Source organism: Penicillium maclennaniae, assembly GCF_028827695.1.
Source record: "Penicillium maclennaniae strain IBT 15551 chromosome Unknown utg000003l:1.0-5670915.0:1.0-5674809.0, whole genome shotgun sequence".
NCBI classification, from domain to species: domain Eukaryota; kingdom Fungi; phylum Ascomycota; class Eurotiomycetes; order Eurotiales; family Aspergillaceae; genus Penicillium; species Penicillium maclennaniae.
This window is the reverse complement of record NW_026623215.1, coordinates 3,236,384-3,259,879: the sequence shown is the minus strand read 5'-3', so window position 1 is coordinate 3,259,879 and position 23,496 is coordinate 3,236,384. Positions and strand designations below refer to the sequence as shown.

Sequence of the window (23,496 nt, the reverse complement as noted above, 5' to 3'; positions counted from 1 at the left end):
GTCATGGACGGAGAAATGCAGCAAAGGAGAGGGGGTATCGTAGTTCATTCGTTGAGAGGCCCGACGTCGATATAATCTTCATCATTGAGGTCTGTCGCATGCATCAGTCCCGTCACCTGGCCTTCATCTTCGTCTAGCTCTTCGTCGTCATCGTACATCGTGGCCTCTGTCTCTCCTCGCGTCGTTCCGATGTCCCGGTTCAGGTACTCGCGGAGTCGTGTCACGCCCTCGCCACTAAAGACGCAGAAGACGTCTCTTTGTTGCTGCGTGAACTCTGGAGGAGCTTCCCGGCAGAAAGCAGTAAGGTTGTCTTCCATGAAAGCCGGTACGCCAGTCAAGCTCAAGTGAGTGAGTCGCGGGCAATTGTTGATCAGAGGTCGAATGCCCTAGGGAAGCAAGTCAGTGTATAGAGAAATGGAAGAGCTGGCTAGGTTCACTTACGTCCATGTTCAGCCCAACACAGTAGCTCAGGTGCACACGCTCCAGGTTGCTAACCATCGGGTGATTTGTTCGAGGGGATGAGCTAAAGCTAGGATACTTTGGTTCGAGATAGCCTGACATTTGACCAACCCGATACGACGCAGCTTAGGCAAACTGGCCAACTGCTGCACACTTATATCGGTCAAGCGATTGCAGCAAGCCAGATCGATATATCTAATGCGATTGCAAGATTTGATGAGTTGAATGACTGCCGTGTCAGTGATGTTTGAGCAGTGGCCAAGATGCACATAGTGGAGGTTTTTGCCCAATCGGCAAATAGCCTGCACTGAGCGATCTGTGATGAAGCGGCACTTCGCCAATACCAAATTTCGTAGTCGAGGAGCAGCGTTCACGATTCGCTCAATGGCATCGTCCTTGACATTCTCACAGGCTGTCATATCAAGGATTCGCAGACTGTCAAAGGTGATGCGCTCGGGCAAGTTCATGAAGGCCGAATCATTAATCTCCGTGCAATGAGCAAGGCGGAGTTCTCGGAGGTGGCGGAGCGTGGTGATCAGTGCCGTTACTGATGGGCTAGTGACGAGTTTACAGTCGTGCAAATCGATCTCCAGGATGGCCGGGCAATTATCTGCGAAAGACATGATTGACCGATCCGTAACATTAGAAACACCATTGAGTTTTAACTAAGAAAGAACAAAATTATTAGTCAACTCGATCTTGAAGACCCTCATGGAAATTACACATACCCTCTTGATCTGGCGGCAATTTTGCGATATGATCAGTAGCGAGTCGTCGGTCACCTTGGAGCAGCCTGTGATATTCAGGCCCTGCAATCGCGGGCAGTTACGAGAAACCGCGTAAAGAGTGTGATCGGTTAACTCGCGCAGCTCAGAGACATCCAGCGCCTGTAGATGCCGATTGCCCTCTACAAGCTCCGACACCCCTTTGTCCGTAAGCTTAGAGCAATTCGTCAAGGTCAAGCGCTCAACGCGCTTGCACTGTGTGAATGGCGCGACCGTGCCATCGCTGACCTCCTCGGTTAGGGCCGAGAGATTGAGTCGCTTGATCAGATCCCCATAGGTGAAGAGACTATCCGGCGCCCCAAGAGTTGAGGTCACGCTCTTCAAATTATCCCAGTTATTGCAAGACGGGCGGTGCCATAAAATACCCACTGAGTTTGAAGCCCAGTTGCGACACACGAGCATGCAGTTTCGCATGTCGAGGGTGAGACGAGCTTGGAGAAGATGGCGATCAAGATCTCGGGCGGGAGGCGCCCGATCGGAGGCACAGGAGCCGATCGACTACTCTGCACGTGGGAATCGCGGAAATTGGTGATACCGATCGAAGATTGCGAGTCGTTGGCCTGGGCCATGAAGAAGTCGGTGTCATCGTCTGCGGCTCGTTCCGGTGACGTCGAGGAGGATGTTTCCGAGGGGGCTTCACTCGACACGCGAGCCCGAGGAAGAGGACGAGGCATCTTAGCCGATGATGATTCGAGGTCTATAGTCCTGTCCGATTTTCTTCTGAGGTTATCGTAGGGTTGAAATCTCATCACTCCCGAGATGACGTTTGCATAGGTGGTGGTTATACGAGAGGCGAGAAACCGCTCGGACGAGTAGGACGAGGTAAGACAAGAGCTTTGCGGGTAGGTTGGTCGGGAGTCTCAAGAGGTGACGGATTTCTTCAGGGAAGTGGGCGGAAGGTCATGCGCGGGTGGAAGGTGAATGATGAAGGATGGAGGGTGAGTTGAGAACGCTCAGTCGCACGAAAATTGCGAGTGTTTGACGGTTCAGAGGGGGCTAGCAGAAGTGAATTTGAGCAAATTCAACAAATACTTCAACCCTTTCACGATCCCAGGGGGGGGTAAAGGTGCAGGATGGAGGATCTAGGCGGCAAATGGAGGGGGATGAGGCGATCCAGTCTCACAAGCGCGGAGTGGGCGCCAAGCTCAGCTTATCGATGTGATAAGATGCGACCCTCGAAGTGCTGGACCAAAATAGCACTAGAGCTTTGGAGAAGAAGAGCGGAGCAGAAGTGAGGGCTTTTCACGCTGTTTGAAAGATATGTCTACTGGGTGACCTCGAGGTCTTTTGACGCGGTCCCGTGAAAGTCTTGGATGATCCGAGCCCCACAAAAAAAGGTATTACCTCATTCATCCTCCATCTATATACAACGGATATTCCACTACATTCCTCAGCTCTATATCTCAGTTGCCTCTCGGCTCCTTCACCCATTCACGCAGCACATTCTTCCGAATCTTACCCGTACTGGTTTTAGGCAACTCTTCGACTATCTGCACCTCGCGCGGAATCATGAACTTGCTGATTCCACTGTGATTTCGGGCCCAATCAATGACATCTTGCCCCATGATGTGTTTGCCTCCTTTGACCGTGATAAATGCTTTCGGACGTTCTCCCCAGTGAGTGTCAGGAACAGCAACAACACCCGCCTCGAGGATGTCCGGATGGGTTGCTAGCATAGACTCTAGTGCCACGGAAGATATATTTTCGCCACCTGTCTTGGTCAGCAATGATCAGAATCTCCTAGAACACCACTAGCTGACATACCACTAATAATGATATCCTTAGCTCGGTCGAGAATTTGAATAGCACCATCGGGGTGCCAAACAGCTAAATCTCCCGAATGAAGTACGCCGCCCGAGAATAGCTTGCGGGTAGCCTCGGGGTCCTTGAAGTAACCTCGAGCACAGATATTACCAACGAAGACAATTTCGCCGATCTCCTTGCCATCGCGCGTAACATCGATGACCGTTCCCTCGGGCACTTCGGTCTTGATCACCCGCACGGGAAGACTAGTGATGAAACCATGGCCTTGTCGGGCCATCTTCTGGTACTTTTCTTTCAGGGGCATTTGGTCCCACTGCGGTAGATAGTATCCCTTGGTAATAGGGCCGTAAGTCTCGGTCATGCCATAGACATGGACTGGATGCAGGTTGAAATTTGTCATTTGTTCAAACAGATGAGGTGTAGGGGGGGCTGGCTGCTACCGTAACGCGAACGGGGTTAGGAAGACTTTCAGCCTCTTCAGAGTTGCAGAGGAGGGTATTGACGGTTGGTGCTGCGTTGAAATGGGTGATACGCTCTTCTTTGAGGAGTCTCCAAATTTGTGGATAGTCAATCTTGCGTAAACAGTAGTGAGTACCACGGACCGCAGTCACAGCCCATGGGAATGTCCATCCTATTGCACATGTTAGAAGCAGTCTTGGTTCCTTGTAGGAATCCACGCACCCATTGCATGAAACATGGGCAATGTCCAGAGATACTTTGCCCGACCGCGGTCCAAGTTGAGACCAGATTCGATAACATTCGCGAGACTCGCTAGGTAGCATCCTCGGTGGGTAAACTCAACGCCTTTTGGCTTAGCAGTGGTTCCACTGGTGTATGCCAATGCGATGATGGATTCTTCATCCGCAGCCTGGCTCTCCAGGCCCTCCCAGCCCCGCGCGTCGATTTCCAAGTCGTACTTCAACCCTTCGAGTACAGCATGATCAAAAGGTCCCGTCAATTCCCCCTCCGTAGCATCAGTGTCAGTATCGATGATGATGGGGATTTGAGGATGCTGTGATCTGTACGTCTCCAGCAGCGACTCAAATTCTTGGTCGGCGATGATCACGTCAACATCTCCATGCTCGAATATGTAGGCGATGTCTTCATGCTTGAGACGATAATTGACAGCTAGTGGTCAACCCAGTCAATTTTACAGTTCAACGTGACGGATGTGAGTATGCTTACCAACATTAATAGCCCCTGCAGCGGCGATCCCAAAGATCGACTCCAGGAATGCCGGTGTATTTGGACACAAAATGCCCACTCTTTTGAACCCATGCTTTTTCAAGTAATAAGCCAGACCACAGGCCCGGTCCGCAAGCTCGCTGTAACTCCGGTGGAGGATCTTGTTGTTGGCTGTAATGTGATAGACTGCTTCCGCCTATGTAGATGTCAGCAGCTGGTCTTTGATACAAGCGCAACGCCGCTATAGCACCCGCGGGAAAGCTCCAATGGCCACATACATCCGGTTCAATCGCCGCCGCCCTAGGCAAGAAGAAAGTCGGCGAGAGGGTATGATGGTTGTATCGATGCTCGAAGGGAGCCGATGTCGAACCAGCCAAATGGCCAACCAGGCTAGCCAGTCGAGACTTCACGCCAGACATATTCAAGGTACAGGATAATTCTGAAGAACCAAATACAGGGGGAAAGGGCGATAGAATTTACTTGGAGAAATGCGGGGAAGGTCAATGGCGTTAGTCTTTAACCTAGGTTCGGAGCGGGGATTTCGGGTACGGGGAGACGGAATGCATACCAGTCTGTTCACCGACTTTGTTCCTTCCTTACGACCGCCCACCTATTTTACTATACATGACGACTTCAGCTTCTTCCTCTATTAACTACGTGAAATGGACTACCCCCCTATTTCGCCCGATCTTAATCCCCAGGAGAACCTAGGGAATTGGCTAAAGGATCACGTGTCTTCTAGATGCGCATCCTACGCATCACATGTAGGCTATCATGACCTTGCGCCTATAATACAGGAAGGGTGGGAAGCTCTGCCTAAAGATATGCTAGAAGGGCTAGTGAATTCAATGCCACACCGTGTTCAGGAGGTAATTGAAAGAGATGAAAAGGCGACGCATTATTATAACATCTGCATACAATGATTGTTCACACAAAACTGGCAGAATAATGGTGGACACGGACATATATTCCTTGGTCACCCTGTAGGACCCTGTCCATTATGGATAATGCGGGGAGTCGGGACATCCCATGTCGCAGATTAGAGCACAGCTGCTACCAACCACAATCTGGTGTCCCCTCCGCGCTATGATTAATGGAGGGGGTTACAAATGGATTTGCAGCGAGTCGGGGTGTAGTTGAGCAAAGACGTGAATAGGCATGCATGTGGGCGAGCTTGCACATTCACCCAGATAGTGAAAGGCCTCCCGGACGGCCACCTCTACTGCCGAACGAAGGGAATCATCTAGTGAATCCCACTTGAGCAACGACTTGTCTTCCCGCGTGTTAGTTGAAATGTGCTTCAACAATACATTGAAAAGGAGCAAAGGCCCTCCAAAAGACCTTCCACAAGCAGCCTCCAGGCCCCTCCAGAGTATCAAATGGGTCAGACATTACGAGTGACTATTCCGTCAGTTCCGAGTATGAAGAGACGAATTGTGATGTGCATGAGACCGTTCTGAGACCATTCTGATACTACTTGTACCAGACGGAGCATCAGAGCAGTAGATTCAAGTGTGCTGTACTGGAATACGAGCTACGCCGACGAGGCATGGAACATACGTAAAAGATGTATGGAAGAAGATGAACCTGCATCATCATAAGATCATGTTGAACTCTTGAAAATTTGTTTTGGATTAAACCGCCACGGCGCGAGATAAACAGCCAGCTATTTTGAACAACCTTTCATCCCGCGACGTTTTTTCTGCTTTTTGAGAACTTCCGAAGAGCACCTAGTCCCGCCAGCCAGCCCGTGTTCGTCACAACCGCAAAGTCGTGGTATTCCACAGGACAGCCAGAAGACCCGGGGCCATGGAATAAGGTCGATCGGCTTGCCGTTCAATTTCACTGAAACAAAACCGTTCGCAATCCCAACCCGCTCGCAACAACCGGCCGCACTTCATCAGGTATCTAGTAGCCGTACTGAGCAAGCTGGTTCTTAGTCTTGCTGTCAACGTTCGCACCCTGCTCCGCCTTGGCAAGGTTACGGCGAGCGGCCTTCTTGCGCTCGTAGTAAGCCTTGCTCTTGACCTTCCGACGCTCCTCAAGACTGTGGAGAATTTGTTAGCACTTGCTATCTTAGTTATCATGGGCATGTGAGTCAAAACGTACCGAGAGACAACGTCCTGGTACTTCCAGCCAACCTCGTGGCTGAGACGGCCAACAGTGCAGTACTTGCGGCCGGGACGGAGGCGCAGGACACGGAGAGCCTGGGGAACGACAACGCGCTTCTTCTTGTCGTAGGGAGGGGGGACACCCTCGAAGACCTTGAGGCGCTCCATGGCGGCGGCACCGCGGGCGGTCTTGTGGGGCATCATGCCGCGGACAGCCTTGTAGAAGATGCGGGAAGGAGCGCGGAAGTGGAAGGGACCACCGCGAGTGGGGTTGAAACGAGTCATCTTGCGGAGGTAGGCGTGGTACTTGACTGTACGTCGACAAATATTCAATGTTAGCGATCTGCGCGGGACGTGTGATTTCCATAGCCGTGGGTGTCGTCTTGTGTCGCAGTCGTCTCGGTTCCTTCTTTCGCAACACATTTTTCCTTCCACGGCATAGATGGGAGGAACGGGGGTTTGAACGTACGCTTCGCACGGAAGAACTCGCCGGAGATGTTGAGAGCCTCACATCTCACAACGACGATCTTCTGGCCGTTCAGCAGCTGCTTAGCGACAGTGCTGGCCAGGCGACCAAGGAGATGTCCCTTGCCGTCGATGACGACCTGTAAAGCGTCCAAGTCAGCGATCTTGATCTCGAAATGCACCATTTTGAAGACGGTGGTATTTTGGCGACTTAGAGTGCAGTGGGAATGAGGAACGCACCACTGATTCGAAGGAGGACATCCTGCAGTCACCGATTGAAGGATATGTCGGTTGGTTGTCGGCGGTTGTTGTCGTTGGAGTCAAGTCGACGCACACAACGAAGTCGGATGGATCTCAGGCGAAGGGGCTAAGCGAGCCCGAAGGCCTACTGTGTGTGGATTAGCGGCGAGGGCCGCAGCCCTAATGTGGGCCAATGATAAAATCAACGTCATGTGATTGTTCACTACTGCCTGGACGTTGCTGACTGATTCAGCCACTTGTGCGGTTCATCCACTTGACTTTTTCTAGGGCACTTTTTTAGGGCTGCCCAGCCTTGTTCTAGAAAGATTGAAGTGGCCATTTCTGGTGTGAGGGGATCGGAGATTCATTCTTATAGCTGCACTGCGAGATCATTCACATGATAGTGTTCGAATACTACCCTTCTTTCGAGAACGATCATACCTCCTTCAGATCCACCTGCATCTCTTCCTTCATCACTATTCACTTGATCTGACTTGCACTCTATCATCGGGTATCCAGGTGGTCTAAGACTGGGTCCGATGACTAATAGACTACCATAGGCCTTTAATGTTTTTCTTCATCACCTGCCTCCAGTTTGCTATACTCCTAATCTCGCGCCCTATGAGATCTGGAACAGCCCAATTGTTCGCGCTCATCGCGACGCTACTGGGTAGCACCGACAGCCCTGCATAGCCGCATAGCCGGAATCGATATGCCCACTTAGTAGCGAAGAACCATGCGTCGCAAAACACGATTTGTTTGCGTCTCCGATACCCATGGTTATACCCCCTCCGAGGCAGGGTTCAAGCTCCCGGCAGGGATGTGCTGATACACGCGGGCGATTTGACTAATAAGGGAAGCATGTCTGAGCTCCGCAGGACAATGGACTGGATATCCGAGGCCGACTTTGAAATCAAACTCATTGTGGCTGGTCAGTCTACTCTTCCCCCTCCAGATGCCCGACGGCGCTTGATTGAGTGCGTTCCATGAGCTAGATAATGGAGGCTGCTGTAGTACACGCCGCGGCATTACTGGGGCGACGTACGGTCTAAGGGCTTCGTCGATTGCTGAACTCACCACCTTACAGGGAACCACGATATTACGCTAGATCCGGAATTTTATGCACAGCACGGGCAGGGCCTTCATGGTGACCAACTTGAAGATCCACGACAATGCGTTGAGGTTATCACCAGGTGGAAGCCTTCGGTCCAACTGCTTCAACACCAGGCAGCTACCATCCGATTAACCCGAGCCGATGGCCCAAAGACATCATTCAAGGTGTTCGGATCTCCATATTCCCAGTTTCAGGGCAACTGGGCTTTTGGATACGAATCAAGCAAGGCGAAAGCGCTCTGGGATTCAATACCCCTGGACACCGACATTATCGTGACGCATACGCCACCGCGCTCTCACTGCGACCAGAAGCCGAATGGAAAGTTCGTCGGGTGCGACGCGCTTCGCCGGGCTCTCAACCGCGTCAGGCCACCGTTGGCTATATGTGGCCATGTGCATGAAGGACGAGGCTACGAGATAATCCGCTGGCAGCCCGCGCTTATCAGAGCAAGGCCTGATGCTGACGGCGTCGATGGTTTCACTCGGGGCGTTCTGCCTTCCACTGGAAGTAAAAAGCAGAGCCTTGTCGACCTCACGGATAAACGGGGCCCACGCCTGGACAACGAGGGATTTTCATGCTCGTTGCCGGCCTCTGCCAGTCCGATGTCACCATCCGGGGTGTCAGCGGTCTCTGGGCAGGGCTGTGCTCCGTCTGTGAGCGCTGCTGATACCCATGGGCTCGATCAGGCCCTGCACACGCTGAGAAAGGAAACGTGCATCGTCAATGCTGCCATCGTTGCCACTAGCTGGCCGCATCGGGGAGGCAAACGGTTCCATGCGCCGATAGTGGTCGACTTGGAACTGCCAGTCTGGCAAGATATGGCCGCCGCTGAATCACAACGCATCTGACCTCGAGTCGATCTCTCTGCCGTGCGTTCGCTTTGGCGAAGGACTCGTCTTCCGCGGGCAAATCGATCGCCGCACAGTAAGGTAGGTGTCCTACCATGCACGCCGTGGCTTGGGACCGATCCAGTGCTTGCTGCCATGCAGGATCCCGGAGGAGCTTTGGCCGTCGTCTGAACGGTGGTTGGACGCTTTGATGCATGATCGTTCAAGGATTTGTCGACTGGTGACCCGAGCATTCGAGAAGGCCGTCAACGCTTACATCACTTTGCACTGGCGGGTCTGCGAGGCTGTTGATCCTTGGAAGCCCGGCCGTAGGTAGTTTCATGTACAGGGATAGATAATGACATTCCTTGGCCGTAGAGCCTCGAAGTCAACTTGCATATCTCCACTCTTGTAGAACCCCGCAGATTACCATGCGCCCGCATCTTAATACGCATCTGACAGATCGCAGCCGAAGTTGGCGCTTCACCAACCGTGATATCACATCTTCAGTCATCTGCAACGGCAATCCACCGAACTCAAAGACCCCTGTGATTCCAGATTCCAGAAACATCGGCGCTTGGAGCCGCGCCGTGAATGGGTGAGGATAACGGCAGGCGACCATGAACTAACCAGGCTACGGGCCTCTCACCACCTTGATACGACCCACGCGAGGCCGATCATGAAGATTCTTCACCGGACCAGACACGTTGAGGGGATGCAGAAATGAAACACTAATGCCAATGACGCCGCGGCGGGGGGGGGGGGATTTGCGGTGATCGTTCATACTCGAGCCCTGCATGTCCAGGTGGCCCAGGACCAATCCTGAATATTCCGAGGGGCTTTCAGATCCGACGAGTTTACGCAGAAGGCTAGATCCCAGCTCAGGAGGAGACCCTTTGTGCAACATGACTGGTCTTCCTAGGATCGGAGGATTATGATGATGGATTATAGGGTGTGTCGGTCTAGATTGAAAGTGCCAGGACCACGGATCTCGTCAAATGACAGGATCTTGTTTTCCGATCGAGTCGTTACCCTCACCAGAATACTCTGCCATGTTCCAATCCAGCTGATGGGTTCGTGGATTAACAGATCAGGCCGCGCGGACCGCAGGATCGGAACCAGATGACAGACTATCCGAAACTAGCAAGTGAACCGTGTCGGGGTGGGGGGGAGGGGTCAACATTCTGGAGGTGAGCAGAGACACGTTGGATCATGGGTCCAAAGTGGGACAAAGCCAGCTGGACGACTTGGCTCTCTAGTAGACTCGCAGACTACAGTAGTCACTAGGCGCTGGGTCCATTGATGAGAAGATCGGCTAGATCGCGATGCCTGCCCAGTTTAGGTACAATGTCAGAAAATAAAGCTCGGACCTGATCTGAGGCAAGAGACCCTGCAGTCAATAATGTCAGAATGAGTAATCGTGATCACCGTCGCAGATAGGGAAGCGGTGAGTTCTATATATAGGGACCCATGGTGCAGAAAGATTCAAGCAGAAGGAACGAGTGCGTGGCCGAATCAGCCACGAATTAAGGTGTCGACGGAAGCACCCGGGGTTTCCACGCGAGCCACGGGTCTGGCTCAGGATCAGGCACGACACCTAGTCACGTATCGGTATCAGTACCTGGACTCTAGTGCCTATCTCTATCAGTCTGCTAGACCATTCCCGGGACATTGTGGCAGCCCATGTAGAGAACAGCGAGGCGGAGGCAAAGGCCACCCTATGCGGGGGGAGGTCATTGGATACCGAAATGGGGTTACCAGATTGAGAGAGCTACATAGGGATTAATCGCGAAAAATGAAAGGACGAGCCAAACAACGAATATCGGATGGTCCAGCCCCGCAAAGTGTCCCATAATCTCGTGTTGATTGAACGCCCCGCTTCCTGTTTTCAAGGCGAAAATGCCTCCTGCGCAGGCACGGCGTCATTGGTGGACAGGGTAGCAAATCGGATGAGACGCACAGGCCAGGAAATGGGCTCAGGAAGTGTAGGCAAAGTAAAATCGGCAAGAGGGAAGATGGGTTGAGTTTAGGTGATAGTGACGAGGTGCTGGCGCCCTGAGAAAGAATGGATGGGCGAGACCCGGGGCTTCTATTTGTATGAGCTCCTTCTTCTTGTCAAATCCCCCTTAGCATTCCGGGAAGCATTGCCACTTGCAAATCACTCAGTGGCGGTTTCCCCTTTATTTTATTTTCTTATTTTTCCATTTCGGTCTCGCATGCTCAGTGACATCGCTTCTTTCGGTTTTTCTCGGCCACCTGGAGGTGGCTCATACTTTGTCTGATCCCCCCCCCCTCAAATCCGGTCCATCGGACGACACTACTCTCTTAAAGAATAGCGTCGGTCTGGCCGTGCTGAATGTATCTCCCGGTTACTTATTTCTAAGCCCATTATTTGCCTCCCATCCCCGGTTCCTGCGAGAGCCTTCTGGATGCACCGGCAATCAAGTTGGGGCCCATAACATACGTCGTTCCCTCCACCGCCTCTTCCCCTCTCCCCTCTCTCGGTCACTCCACTCCTCAATTCCCTCCCAGGGGATTCAATTCTTACTACCTCTGTATGGTTGACTCCTGTCTATCATGTCCTCATCACCCGATATAGACCCGTATCTGGCCTTGGGGGTCGCCAAAGATGCCACCCTTGCAGAGATCCGCGCCGCCCATCGCAAACGAGTGCTGAAGTGCCACCCCGACAAGATCCAAGATATATCGCAACGCAATGCCGCCCAGGACGAATTTCAACGGGTCCAGCAAGCCTATGAATTGCTTTCAGATGAAACTCGACGAACTCGCTACGACAGAAAGGTCGAATTACTTGCACTCAAGCGTGAGTTGGATCGCAAGCGGTCCGAGGCTATGCATTCGCAACGCGGGAGTGGAAGCTCCCGTGAAATGCGTGGAGGTCACATCGTGGAAGAGCGAGTGCCTGTGGATGTTTTCTTAGATGAGGACTTGCGATATACAGAGGAACCGCGGACAATGTCGCGCAAGGACAATGAGTTTAGAAGGCCAAAGGCAAAGCCAGCCGAAGACAAGAACAAGACTCGTGCGCCCCCAAACACCTATCGCGCAGCCAAGGATGATCGCGAAACCGCAAAAGCCACGCAGGCCGACAAGGCCAAGCAGCGGGATCGAGATCGCAAGCGTCAGGCCTCAGCCAAGCGCGAGGATGTCTACAACTCTTACGGCCCGCGTGTAGTATCCGATATGTCAGATTCAAGCGAATCTGGCACCTACGTGCCTCTAAGGAGGCCAGCCGCCACCCGCAGAACAACTCGGGATTCCTATGAGTCTCGTGAAGCCCGAGAGCCTCGCGACTCTCGCGAGTCACGATCCCGCCCCGCAGAATCTTCCTCTCGGAGGCGCGAGCGCATCTATGAAGATGAAGACGACTACTCTGACCGGTTCTCATCCCCAACAAGCATGAAGGCTGGCAAACACAAGCGGAGCAGCACATTCAGCGATCTCAGGAACGAAGTCCCGCGAGCCTCGCGGTCTCCACAGCGACCCCGTGGTTACGACTCGACGGAACCAGACTCTAGTGCTTCACGGCGCTCGGGTCGGTCCTCCCGCTCCACCCGCGATCAGTCTTCTTCACGCCATAATTCTCACGAGCACTTGGAGTCATCGCGGGGCTACGACTTCAAAATACCCAAGATGCCCACCACTGCCACATCGCCTGCCCATAAGGCATCCATGAGGCCGTCACTGTTTACCCGCGCCGCCACTGCTAACGCCGCAGGCTTTACTCGTAAGCGCGAAGGATCCAGTCGCGAGGAACCAATCCTGGAGAAAATGGCTCGTGAGCCAATTCGTGAGCCTCGTGAGCCTCGTGAGCCTCGTGAATCTCGTGAACGTGAACCTCGCGAGCGAGAACCAATTTCACGTTCCTCAAAGCGCTACGACTCTGGCTACTCCAGTCCCAGCACACCCGAGATGCCCCAGCGCGGTGCCTCGCCCAAGACCACGACTACACGCTACAAGATCGACGACACGGTGGTGATCGAGCCCTCTAAACCGAAATACCGCTCGACCTCCCCCGAGCGTCCCCGAGGCCCACCCAGGCGATCAAGTACCTACCAGTACAAGTCTGAGGCCTCGCCCCGCATCGAGGTGCGCACTGTGCGACCATCCAGACCTCATGGCGACGTGGAATATGCGCCACGCCCCCGTGCCGAAGACGTCAAGTACGCCCGTGAGATCCGGTCCGAAAGTGTCAGCCGCTCCAGCCCGTACTCTGATGAATACACTCGCCATCCACCCACTCGCCGAACCACCTATGCTTGAAGCATACCCTCAATAATGACCATCTATGCATTTCATACAATCCAAGTAACGACAGCTAAATCAGCTATGACGCCCGTGCACATTTTCTTCCTATATATGTCCTTGTCCATACTTCGAACTGCTAGCCAGTTCTTTTCCACAAAGATCTCAGTCTCCAGTTACATCACTTACCAATCACAAGTTTCCCCTCGTTGCTTGTCGAGCTTAGAAAGCCTCTTGCATATGGCCGCACTGGAGACTGAGATCTCACCCTAAGCATTGGGACGGGCTTGGTATCGCGTGATCAACACGTTCTCTTTGTTGGCGTAAAGGAAGGGTTTCTGGTGTTCTTTGCTTTCGATATACACATAACAAACACTCAATGGCGCAACTTTTCCCTATGATTGTGTCCTCATTTCCTTTTTCCTAGGTTCCTGTGGTTCGTTCCTCGGCGTTTTTGTAACCTCCCGGGGAGATGGTATGATACCCGTGGATAGTGCCGGGAATTCTCTAAGACTTGATGTACTTTGAAATAATGAAATGAGATGATATGAGATACGCAAGGTGATGATTTCATCGAATTCCGGGAGGTGATTTACTAGTGAATGTTTTTAGTTCAATGTCTACTTGGCATCCGTGACTTGATTGAGGTGTCACGTAGCCAGAATGAAAATTGCACAGTGTTCGAATGGGTCGTATTATATGTTTTGGAAGATGTATAACACTACAAAGACTCATCAAGAATATTTTTCCGATCAGGACGGACGAGATTCATGGACAAGGCTCATTTTTTTGCTATGAGAGGCTTGAAGGAGGTGAGGCGCGTTCAGCCAAGTCGGAGCATTGACTTGCGCCAGGGAATATAATTGGGGCAGTGCTGTTTTCGAGCCTCACTGTTCCTGGATTTTTGGCTAGTATGATGCTGGTGGACCATTTGACGGGTTTGAGAATGACATCGCCCAGTGGTGGAAGCAATAGATCAGAGATCATGGCGAGGCGACCGGAACAACGATCTTCGCTTAACAAAGTTACCAGGAAAGTTTTATTGGGCAGGATCAGAGGGAGGCAATACCCGGTGGCGTGGAGGAATGGGGCTGAGCAGAGTGATGCACTGGTCTTTATGACGGAGGTACAGATTGTTTGTAAGAGATAGTGCGGTGGTAGTAATGAGAAGTTCAATTAGAGGAATACATTGTTATGACTATATACAAGGCCCAGTACAACAGCGATAGTCTAGAGTAAAGCGATTCAAAGCAGATGTAGATTGGTATTTCACAGGAAACTCCTTCCAGCCGCGACCAACACCCAACTCAGTATGGAAAGACTTTGGTTTTAGACCAAGACATAGAGTACACACATCTAAAGCTATGTATTAGTACCTGCAGTGAGATAAACATTGTTAAAGGAACTTCCACTTACCAATGAAAGACCAAGGATCATCGAGAACCAGAAAACAACATTCTAGTGAAAATCAGTAACAAATTTCTCAATCGAATCAGATAGACATCTTGAACTTACATTGAGAACCGTTCGGCCCCGGATCAAAGGGGATTTCTGGGCTGCCACGATGGGTAATTGTAGCATCATACAAATGAAGCCGTATCCACGTAGCTTCTTGGTGATGCAGCTCATGACGAGCTCGTGGAACAAGGCGCTAACCAAAAAGGTAATGAGCATAGCGATGGGTTTCGAGAAGTAGGTACGGGAAGGGAAGTAGACATGGCGGAAGAGGAAATTGTGGACAGGGACATTCCACTCGCGGGAGAATTCAAGCCTGCAAGTGTCAGCATGGAAGAGGAAATGGGTTAAGTAGACCAACTTACCAGTCACAAGAGTTCCACCAGTCGGAGTAAAAGTGTCGGTCCGCAAACCGGGTCAGTTCGGCGAACGCGCCCAAAATGTATTCAAAGATTACCAGGAATACCAGCAGGAAGGTAATCATGAAGGGGAAAAGAAGCATGCTGATAGTCTCAGCCAAGACCAGCGCCTTATCAGCCATGCTGGTGACAGTTTCAAGCTGGAGATGGGCTTCGTTGAGGACAGGTAGGATGAACTCCTCGCTTGTCAGTGTCAACAGGAAGATGCAACCAAACACGGCCATGGTCTTATATGTAATCTCTGACCAGCGCCGGTGGCTTCGACGGGGGTATTCGAGCTCGTAGCACAGGGTCGGGCAGAAAAGGTAATCCACATAGTTTGCTACGTAAAGGTTTTGAGGGTAGGAGATGTTACCCAGAGGTGAAGTCAGTTCTGTAGCCAGATCTTCGCGCAGACGGGGCAGCGATTCAGCGGGAGCGTTCTTGTCATGCTGCGGCTTCAATGATGGCCGTCGTCCGTGAGGGTCTGGGTAGTGAACTGCAATGGGGGAGCTCAGCGCTATCGAATCCGACCTGTCCAGGTCAGAAAGTCGGCGCTCGATCTCGCTTAGATGGCCATTGTAGAAAGCATATGAATGCAGTTTCATGAGAATCGTCAACAGGTGGAGTGTGAAGAACACTTGGGCAGTCCAAGTCCAAATACGCATGAACGGCCAGCTATTATTTTGGTCAGCAGGAAATTCTGGAGACAGTCTGAAACTCCACTCACTTGACCCATACAGCTAGCCAGATCGCTTCCCCGACACTCTGCATGATCACTCCCCCGCGAACCCAACGAAGCCAGCGCGGACCGCTTCGATACATCTTGTGCATTGGTAGGACAAGCGCGGAGCTCGCGACCATGACCAGATCACTCAAGGCCAATTCCCACACGTTGGCGCCTAACAAGCTCCAAACCCGCACTCGCAGTGGATACCCGGTATCTTTGACATTGCGCAAAACGGTGGTGACCACCATGATAAACAACGAGATCCAGAAAAGGATGAAGAAGCCGCGGAAGTTATGGTAGTCGCTCTCGGGATCAAAGTGGGACACGCGGGGTACGTAGTCAATTGTATAGAAGAGGCGATTTCGAGCTCGCACCTGCTTCCGCGCAGTTGAGATCGAATGCGCTGAAGGGGGTGCATCTTCCGGGACCGGAGTAGAGCGGCCACTGTGTAGGAGATGCGTAAGCCCATGAGCACGTCTCACAGGGGAGCTTGGAGCTAGAAGAGACCTACCTGGCGTCCGCAGCCAGCTTGTACGCAGCCGGCCCGAGGCTCACATCTGCCTTGGAGTTGGACTGCAGGGGAGTAGCGCGTGGGCGCACGACGCCAGACGCATTATTGGAGATAGCACTGGACATCTCGAAGGAGTTGCAGTTGTAAAGTCAAGGAAAGGGGCCACATCGATGGTGTTGAGAAGAGACCCACCGAGGAGTGGTTTGCGAAGACTGGATCTATTGTTTGACGCGGTGAATGAGTTTTGGACCAACGAGGGCCACTACGTCAACGGTCAGCCCCTACGACGAATGAGATGCACCAAAGCTCTTCCGCGTAGATCCTTAACAGGACTCAGCAGCAAGCATGGCCAGCTATAATGTTGGAGATGACCATTTTATGCATCGAGTTACAGATAGGCATCTCTTTTGTGGAAGTATCCACAATACCTCCAGCTGAGGAGTTTATCTTACCAGGGGACATGTAAAATTACGTCAGGGCGCATGTGCTGAATCAATGTTAAAACCTTGGGCTTCAGGCACACAGAAGATCAGGTGAACGTCACGTGCTCTTCCACATAGCCATACACGCACTATGCCTCATATTGCCTAGCTCGTCCTCCCGCGCCAAGAAGCCAGGTCGACCCAAGTCACGGGCTCATAATAAAGCACAGTCCAGACCGGCTGCTTCACTTTCTGGCGAGCTACCTGCATTATCTTCGAGTCCCCTCGCGGACTTCTTTGATTTCCATTCCATTCGCCCCTCCTATTTTCTGACCCCCACCGGGGGTTGTGGCCGTCATGTCGTCCCGTACGTTTGCCCGCCGCCCCTCCTCCCCTGACGCTGGAGACCCTCTAACCCCAACTCGTCCAACAGTCAAGCAATTCATTCGAAATGTGCGGTCGGCCAAGACAATCGCTGATGAGCGAGCCGTGATTCAGAAGGAAAGCGCCGCCATTCGAGCTTCATTTCGCGAAGAGAGTCATGATTCCGGCGTTCGGTATCGTCAACGCACCCTATCCATTGCCAAAGCCCCGTCTAATACTCGTGTAGGAGGAACAACGTGGCCAAACTGCTATACCTTTTTACTCTTGGTGAAAGAACTCACTTTGGTCAGATTGAATGCTTGAAGCTACTCGCCTCACACCGGTTCGCCGACAAGCGTCTGGGTTACCTGGGGACGATGCTGCTGCTTGATGAGAACCAAGAGGTCTTGACGCTCGTCACAAATTCACTTGGAAAGTCCGTATCATGCGCGGGTCATTGGTTGAGAAGCAATACTGACGAGGACACAGTGATCTCAATCACTCCAACCAATATATCGTCGGCCTCGCCCTCTGCGCTCTCGGCAACATCGCCTCTACCGAGATGTCCCGTGATCTATTCCCCCAAGTCGAGAGTCTTATGTCTACCGCAAACCCGTACATCCGCCGAAAGGCGGCTATCTGTGCCATGCGGATATGTCGCAAGGTCCCCGACTTGTACGAACACTTCTTGGAGAAGGCCAAGACCTTGCTGACAGATCGAAACCACGGCGTGTTGCTCTGCGGCTTGACGTTTGCTATCGATCTCTGTGAGGCGGAAGAGGAGGAGGAAGAAGGAGGTCCGGAGGGTGTGATCGAGATGTTCCGGCCGCTTGCTGGAGGACTGGTCCGCGCCCTCAAGGGTTTGACAACTTCAGGGTATGCGCCGGAACACGATGTCTCCGGTATCACGGATCCTTTCTTGCAAGTCAAGATTCTTCGGTTCCTGCGGGTTCTGGGCCGAGGAGATGCGGCAACCAGCGAATTGATCAACGACATCTTGGCCCAGGTGGCCACGAACACCGACTCATCGAAGAATGTGGGTAACGCTATTCTCTACGAGGCCGTTCTCACAATCTTGGATATCGAAGCCGACTCTGGTTTGCGGGTTCTCGGTGTCAATATCCTTGGAAAATTCTTGGCCAACAAGGACAACAACATCCGCTACGTTGCACTGAACACACTCAACAAAGTTGTTGCCATTGAACCTAATGCCGTACAAAGACATCGCAACACCATCTTGGAATGTCTACGTGACCCCGATATCAGTATTCGTCGACGTGCTCTCGATCTCAGCTTCATGTTGATCAATGAGAGCAACGTGCGGGTGCTCGTACGGGAACTGCTGGCCTTTTTGGAGGTCGCCGACAATGAATTTAAGCCTATCATGACCTCACAGATTGGTATCGCCGCTGATCGGTTTGCCCCCAACAAGCGATGGCACTTGGACACCATTCTCCGTGTTCTCAAGCTGGCTGGGAACTACGTCAAGGAACAGATTCTTTCGTCCTTTGTGCGCCTCATCGCAACTACCCCCGAGCTGCAGACGTATGCCGTTCAGAAGCTTTATTCATCCTTGAAGGAGGATATCTCGCAAGAGGGTCTGACTCTGGCTGCTACATGGACAATTGGTGAGTATGCCGACAGTCTGCTAGAGGGTGGCCAATATGAGGAGGAGGAACTGGTGAAGGAAGTCCGGGAAAGCGATATCGTCGATCTGTTCACCAATATCATGAACAGCACCTACGCCACCCAGACTGCCATCGAGTACATCACCACCGCATCCATGAAACTTACCGTGCGCATGTCAGAGCCCGCTCAGATCGAGCGCCTCCGACGTTTCTTGACCGGTCGGACCGCTGATTTGAGCGTCGAGATTCAACAGCGTGCCGTCGAATACACTAACTTGTTCGGATACGATCAGATCCGTCGTGGGGTGCTCGAGCGTATGCCCGCGCCTGAGATTCGTGAAGAACAGCGCGTTCTTGGTGCACCAGCCAAGAAGCGCCAGAGCAAGGTTCTCCGCAGCAAATCCACAAAGGCTTCTAAGCCGGCGGAACACGACCTGCTTCTCGATCTGATGGGTGGCTCTGATGCTCCTGTAACCAGCCCGACATCTAGCGGGTCCAACACCGCCGATCTGCTGGCAGATATTCTTGGCGGCGACTCGGGCCTTTCGTCGCCCGCCCCAGCTCCTGTCCAAAACACCATGAACAACAGCTCCATCATGGACATGTTCGGTTCCAACGGTGCTTCACCTTCCCCGCAACCTCAAGCCGCATCCGCCGGTTTGGATCTACTCGGTGGTGGTGGTGTTGCACCTTCGCCTTCTTCCTCGCCCGCTCCCTTGTCCGCCTCGACGCCCGCACACACGGTCTTCAAAAAGGACGGTCTAGTCCTTGTCCTACAAGTCCAGCGAAGCGGCAACAACGCCCAAATCATGGCCCGATTCCGCAACGAGTCCAACTTCGACCGCTTCACCAACGTCGGCTTGCAAGCTGCTGTGCCCAAGAGCCAACGCCTGCAATTGAGCGCGATCAGCAAGGCCGAGCTTGACGCCGGCGACGAGGGTACCCAGACAATGCGTATAACCGCAGTCAGCGGGGTGAGCAATTCCTTCCCTCCTCCCTATCAACCATGAAAGCTAACATACCCATTTCAGGCCCTCCCTCCCAAACTCCGCCTGCGTCTGCGCGTCACATCCAGCCGCGACAGTGGAGACAGCGTCACCGACCAGGTCGACTGGACGGAGCCGTAAATCGGTCGAAATGAAAAACAGGAACTCTGTCTTGTTTCCCTGGACCTTGATCCTTGATCATGAATGAGTTAAAAGGAGATATGGTAGAGCGCTTTTTAAAAGTCAGGCGGATGAGCGTCTAATTTCTTACGCAGCACCTGGTTCTATACACCCCTAGTCATCTTTACACGAACTTCCCCATCTAGACATTTCAGTTTTTTTTTTTCGTTTCATGCTTTGCCTTCCCGGCAATTCTTTCTTGTACATGCTTCGGTTGCAGATGGTTTAACGCATGAGCCTGGATTGCATGGTGTAGAATTGGAGTGTTTATGAATGGACTTTGGTGAAATCATTGAGTAGGTAGCGTAGTAAGTGAGCCTTGAAAGTCTTGGAGATTGAGGATTGATTGTATGACCAGCTATGCAACTTAACCAACCTTGCATGTGGTTATATTCATCAAGGCTCTGCCAAGTCACTGCCGACATCTAGAGGTCTCTAGAAAGAAACACGAGTTGACTCCAAGCAGAAGTCTTCGAAATCGGCTATACTTCCATACTCTTAGAACTTGATTCGAAGAAATAGGTCCGATAGGCGCTAAGTCAGTTTGTCTCAACGCCTGACATCATGGCGGGAATTTTATCGCATGATTGTAATGCTATCACAAGAGTCATGCTTTTGTGTACTTTCGCGATCTAGCGAGATCGCTAACTAGCTTCTCTCTCTCCCGTTAGCAACATTTCGCCTCTCAAGTTAGTGCTCTTACGTTACTTGCCTCTTTATCTATTCAAGCATAGCTACCACGGCCCGCGCAGTTTTAATCTACCATTTTTTCTCGTCTCTACTTGGCCCGCAACCCCGCAAGAACCCTTGGAGCTTTACGTGGGCCGTTGTTTCCGAGAAAAACAGAAAACAACGATTACTTACATGTCTACCTGTGGATACAGCCGTCAGACTACCAACATGAATCAACGATCTCTCGATAAAGACTTACATCAGGCTGCAGCGGGCGAAGACTTAAAGACCGCTCACCTTCTGCTGGATCGAGGGGCGAATCCGAACGTGGAGGGGTTTGAGTATAATTCAGCACTTCAGGCGGCTGCCCGTCGCGAGAGTGTAGAGCTGGTGCAACTGCTCTTGGACCGAGGTGCTCAGATTGATGCCCAAGGAGGATACCATGGTAGTGCTCTTATCGGAGCCGCTCAATACGGAAATCTTGAGATTGTGAAATTTGATCAATGCTAAGGCGAATTTGGATCTACGTGGACGATACGGCACTGCATTGGCTGTTGCGCGCGACAAACAGCATGACAATGATGTGGAAGTCCTTTTGGCAGCTGGCGCGACTGAGTGGCGACCTAACAACAATGAAATAGATCGACAATTTGGATTGCGCTTCTGAGACGAAGATTTGGCGTTAGTTGTGACATTACGGGGGAGACCATGCGTGTATCAAGTAGCTTGAGTTCTCGCCTCGCAATGAAGCATTGAAACAGATGCTTGGTATTCTTTGTGACTGCCGCAAAGCCCCGAAGTGGTGAAAGCTGAACATAGAGAGACACCATCATAGTGATGGAATGGTTACTTGGGTGAGTAGTGAAACGGAAAAGGGCACGAGAGGTGTAGCTAATTCTGCAAAAGTACTGTATCTTCTACAAGGATACATGAATGATTACTTGAATTCAAGGATCATTTATGTTTGAGATTCCCATTAGCGGTGGGCAGCTTCAGCCGGTAATTTGAAGATATCAAGCCCTAGGGATTTATAGACGAGATAGAATCAGAAAAATCCTGCACGCAAAGAAAAGTCCTGTATCTCCCAAAAACAATCCAAACAGATAACTCCAGCGTAGTATCAGAATGCACAATCATGTCCAAAGTATCGGAGCACACAGCTTCGACTTATAAACCAGTTGCCAGATCTTCCCGATCATCACAAGAAATTTATGCTAGATCTAGATATGCTCGATCGGCTCTTCGGGGAGCAGAACCTGACCCTCACGGGCACTGCTCGGGAGACAGGCCTTGAGAGGGGGTCGGACAATGTCGTTGAATAGGAAAGTTCCGTAGACAAGAAGACCGAAACCGACGACTTGGAGCCACTTGAATGATTCCCAGCCAAGGCCAAGCGAGACGATCCAGATGAAGAGTGTGCGGCAGGTATCGATTGTGCTGCGCGAGGTAGCGGAAACGGAGTGGGTCACGGAGAGACCGAAGAAGTTGAAACCGCTGGGTTGGGTTAACAGGGGTTCTTAGGAGAGTATCTGGGAATAAGAGGAGAGGGTTAAGGGAAACATACCCAATGCTGATCATGATTAGTATACTGGAAACAGCAACGGCACGATTTGAAGTTATTTCGCGCCATCCCTCCTTCATATCGAAATAGCCGTAGCGACCAGCCTCAGTGCTTCCAACAGTCACGTACATCACAATCATGACAATCACGGTAGCTGAAAATCCGAAGATACCTTCCCAGCCAACAACCTGGATAGGATCCATGGCATAGTTCTCCAGAATCCACTCCTCCAGCACGAATTGCGAAGCAGTGAAGATCTGCGCTGCGGCAATGAGGAGCACGCCTATGATGGTCTGCACAGCCTGGGGGGTATTTGTGACAGTCTCATCAGATAGGCGATCATCCTGAGTGAGGTCATGGCCGCTCTTGCCGCTGAAAAGCGCGCCGGACAGTCCAACAATTGCCACTCCAAGAACGACGACGAACAGCGCGCTCCACTGGTACAGGAAAAGCTTGCGGCGAAGGAAGAGGACACTGAACAATCCAACAAAAAGAACTAGAGCTCCACGCGTCATCTGGTAGATACTCGCCGCCACAAAGAGCAAGCCTACGTTCATAAGGGTCGTGCCGGCAATATCACACCATGAAGGCGCCGCAAGGAGAAGGATTCGCCATCCACGAAGCGGGATACGACCATCACCTTCAATAGGCTTAGGATGTCGCTGGTCCTCCGGTCCATCGATCGTGTGGTCATTATCGTCGCCATCCTCTTCGTTCACGGGACGGTAGCCTCCCGCCAGAAGAGGCGAGGCGTCGCGGGACAGCCGGGGAGCGATAAAGCTCTTATATAGCATGGACAGCCCAAGGACTAGCCAGCAGCCCATTTCACCGACGAACATCTGCGCCCTGTACGAGTCATATATGATCAGCTTCTGTCACGAGAGTCATCGCCCGCACTCTGTGTGGAGCCAACCTGGTAGTATACACATACGTTTGAATAACCGGCTGCTCGAACAGCTTGCGCTCGTTGGGATCGGCTGAATCGCAATTTCGTACGCATTGCATGTCCTTTGATTGGGCTTAGTTGAGGGGACCTCTTGTGGATGGAAGAAGCTTGCATACCTGGTACTTGTTAAGAATGGTGTTGCAGACCCCGGTCACGAGCATCATCGTGACCAGGAGCGGAATGAGATTATGGCCTGCCATGATTGACGTAAAAGAGTAGTGAGGGAGGGCAGATGGGGAGAGGAGAAAGTTGGAGTCGGGAATTGAACAAAGCGGAGATGCCTTATCGCGTGATAAGCGGCAGCTGACATGCCAAGTGGGCCTGTCGATCTATCCGTGGATCATGTTCATATGCTTAGTTAGGTCCTAGTAGACTATGTGCCATGATCTTATTTAGATATCTCCGGGTTGCGGAGGATTACACAAATT

The 23,496-nt window shown here is 52.0% G+C and overlaps 9 protein-coding genes across 9 annotated transcripts; 4 read left to right on the top strand and 5 right to left on the bottom strand.

Annotated features, from left to right (window-relative positions):
• Positions 1–44: 44 nt before the first annotated feature.
• On the bottom strand, positions 45–1,918 carry N7477_003342 (putative ubiquitin ligase complex F-box protein GRR1; the record flags this gene model as incomplete). Its single annotated transcript, XM_056965005.1, has 5 exons — positions 45–386; positions 442–523; positions 571–1,124; positions 1,188–1,562; positions 1,610–1,918. The coding sequence occupies 5 exons, from the start codon at positions 1,916–1,918 to the stop codon at positions 45–47; spliced, it is 1,662 nt and encodes a 553-aa protein (XP_056824958.1).
• A 729-nt stretch (positions 1,919–2,647) lies between these two features.
• N7477_003341 (putative AMP-binding domain protein) lies at positions 2,648–4,612 on the bottom strand (the record flags this gene model as incomplete). Its single annotated transcript, XM_056965004.1, has 6 exons — positions 2,648–2,955; positions 3,009–3,383; positions 3,475–3,639; positions 3,690–4,136; positions 4,194–4,389; positions 4,472–4,612. 6 exons carry the CDS (start codon positions 4,610–4,612, stop codon positions 2,648–2,650), a joined length of 1,632 nt encoding a protein of 543 aa, XP_056824957.1.
• A 1,489-nt stretch (positions 4,613–6,101) lies between these two features.
• Positions 6,102–7,030, bottom strand: N7477_003340 (60S ribosomal protein uL13; the record flags this gene model as incomplete). The annotated part of the gene is made up of 4 exons (XM_056965003.1): positions 6,102–6,240; positions 6,303–6,615; positions 6,774–6,909; positions 7,010–7,030. 4 exons carry the CDS (start codon positions 7,028–7,030, stop codon positions 6,102–6,104), a joined length of 609 nt encoding a protein of 202 aa, XP_056824956.1.
• An 840-nt stretch (positions 7,031–7,870) lies between these two features.
• Positions 7,871–8,971, top strand: N7477_003339 (uncharacterized protein; the record flags this gene model as incomplete). Its single annotated transcript, XM_056965002.1, has 2 exons — positions 7,871–7,940; positions 8,097–8,971. 2 exons carry the CDS (start codon positions 7,871–7,873, stop codon positions 8,969–8,971), a joined length of 945 nt encoding a protein of 314 aa, XP_056824955.1.
• Positions 8,972–11,527: 2,556 nt separating this feature from the next.
• Positions 11,528–13,234, top strand: N7477_003338 (J domain-containing protein; the record flags this gene model as incomplete). Its single annotated transcript, XM_056965001.1, has 1 exon — positions 11,528–13,234. The coding sequence occupies one exon, from the start codon at positions 11,528–11,530 to the stop codon at positions 13,232–13,234; it is 1,707 nt and encodes a 568-aa protein (XP_056824954.1).
• A 1,311-nt stretch (positions 13,235–14,545) lies between these two features.
• Positions 14,546–16,435, bottom strand: N7477_003337 (putative sterol o-acyltransferase (APE2); the record flags this gene model as incomplete). Its single annotated transcript, XM_056965000.1, has 6 exons — positions 14,546–14,572; positions 14,633–14,674; positions 14,732–14,987; positions 15,037–15,747; positions 15,800–16,243; positions 16,311–16,435. 6 exons carry the CDS (start codon positions 16,433–16,435, stop codon positions 14,546–14,548), a joined length of 1,605 nt encoding a protein of 534 aa, XP_056824953.1.
• Positions 16,436–17,089: 654 nt separating this feature from the next.
• On the top strand, positions 17,090–19,850 carry N7477_003336 (AP-1 complex subunit gamma; the record flags this gene model as incomplete). The annotated part of the gene is made up of 4 exons (XM_056964999.1): positions 17,090–17,289; positions 17,343–17,531; positions 17,585–19,697; positions 19,755–19,850. 4 exons carry the CDS (start codon positions 17,090–17,092, stop codon positions 19,848–19,850), a joined length of 2,598 nt encoding a protein of 865 aa, XP_056824952.1.
• A 939-nt stretch (positions 19,851–20,789) lies between these two features.
• On the top strand, positions 20,790–21,071 carry N7477_003335 (ankyrin repeat domain-containing protein; the record flags this gene model as incomplete). Its single annotated transcript, XM_056964998.1, has 1 exon — positions 20,790–21,071. One exon carries the CDS (start codon positions 20,790–20,792, stop codon positions 21,069–21,071), a length of 282 nt encoding a protein of 93 aa, XP_056824951.1.
• Positions 21,072–21,781: 710 nt separating this feature from the next.
• On the bottom strand, positions 21,782–23,268 carry N7477_003334 (putative nucleotide-sugar transporter; the record flags this gene model as incomplete). Its single annotated transcript, XM_056964997.1, has 4 exons — positions 21,782–22,055; positions 22,126–22,968; positions 23,054–23,130; positions 23,185–23,268. 4 exons carry the CDS (start codon positions 23,266–23,268, stop codon positions 21,782–21,784), a joined length of 1,278 nt encoding a protein of 425 aa, XP_056824950.1.
• Between the last annotated feature and the right edge of the window lie 228 nt (positions 23,269–23,496).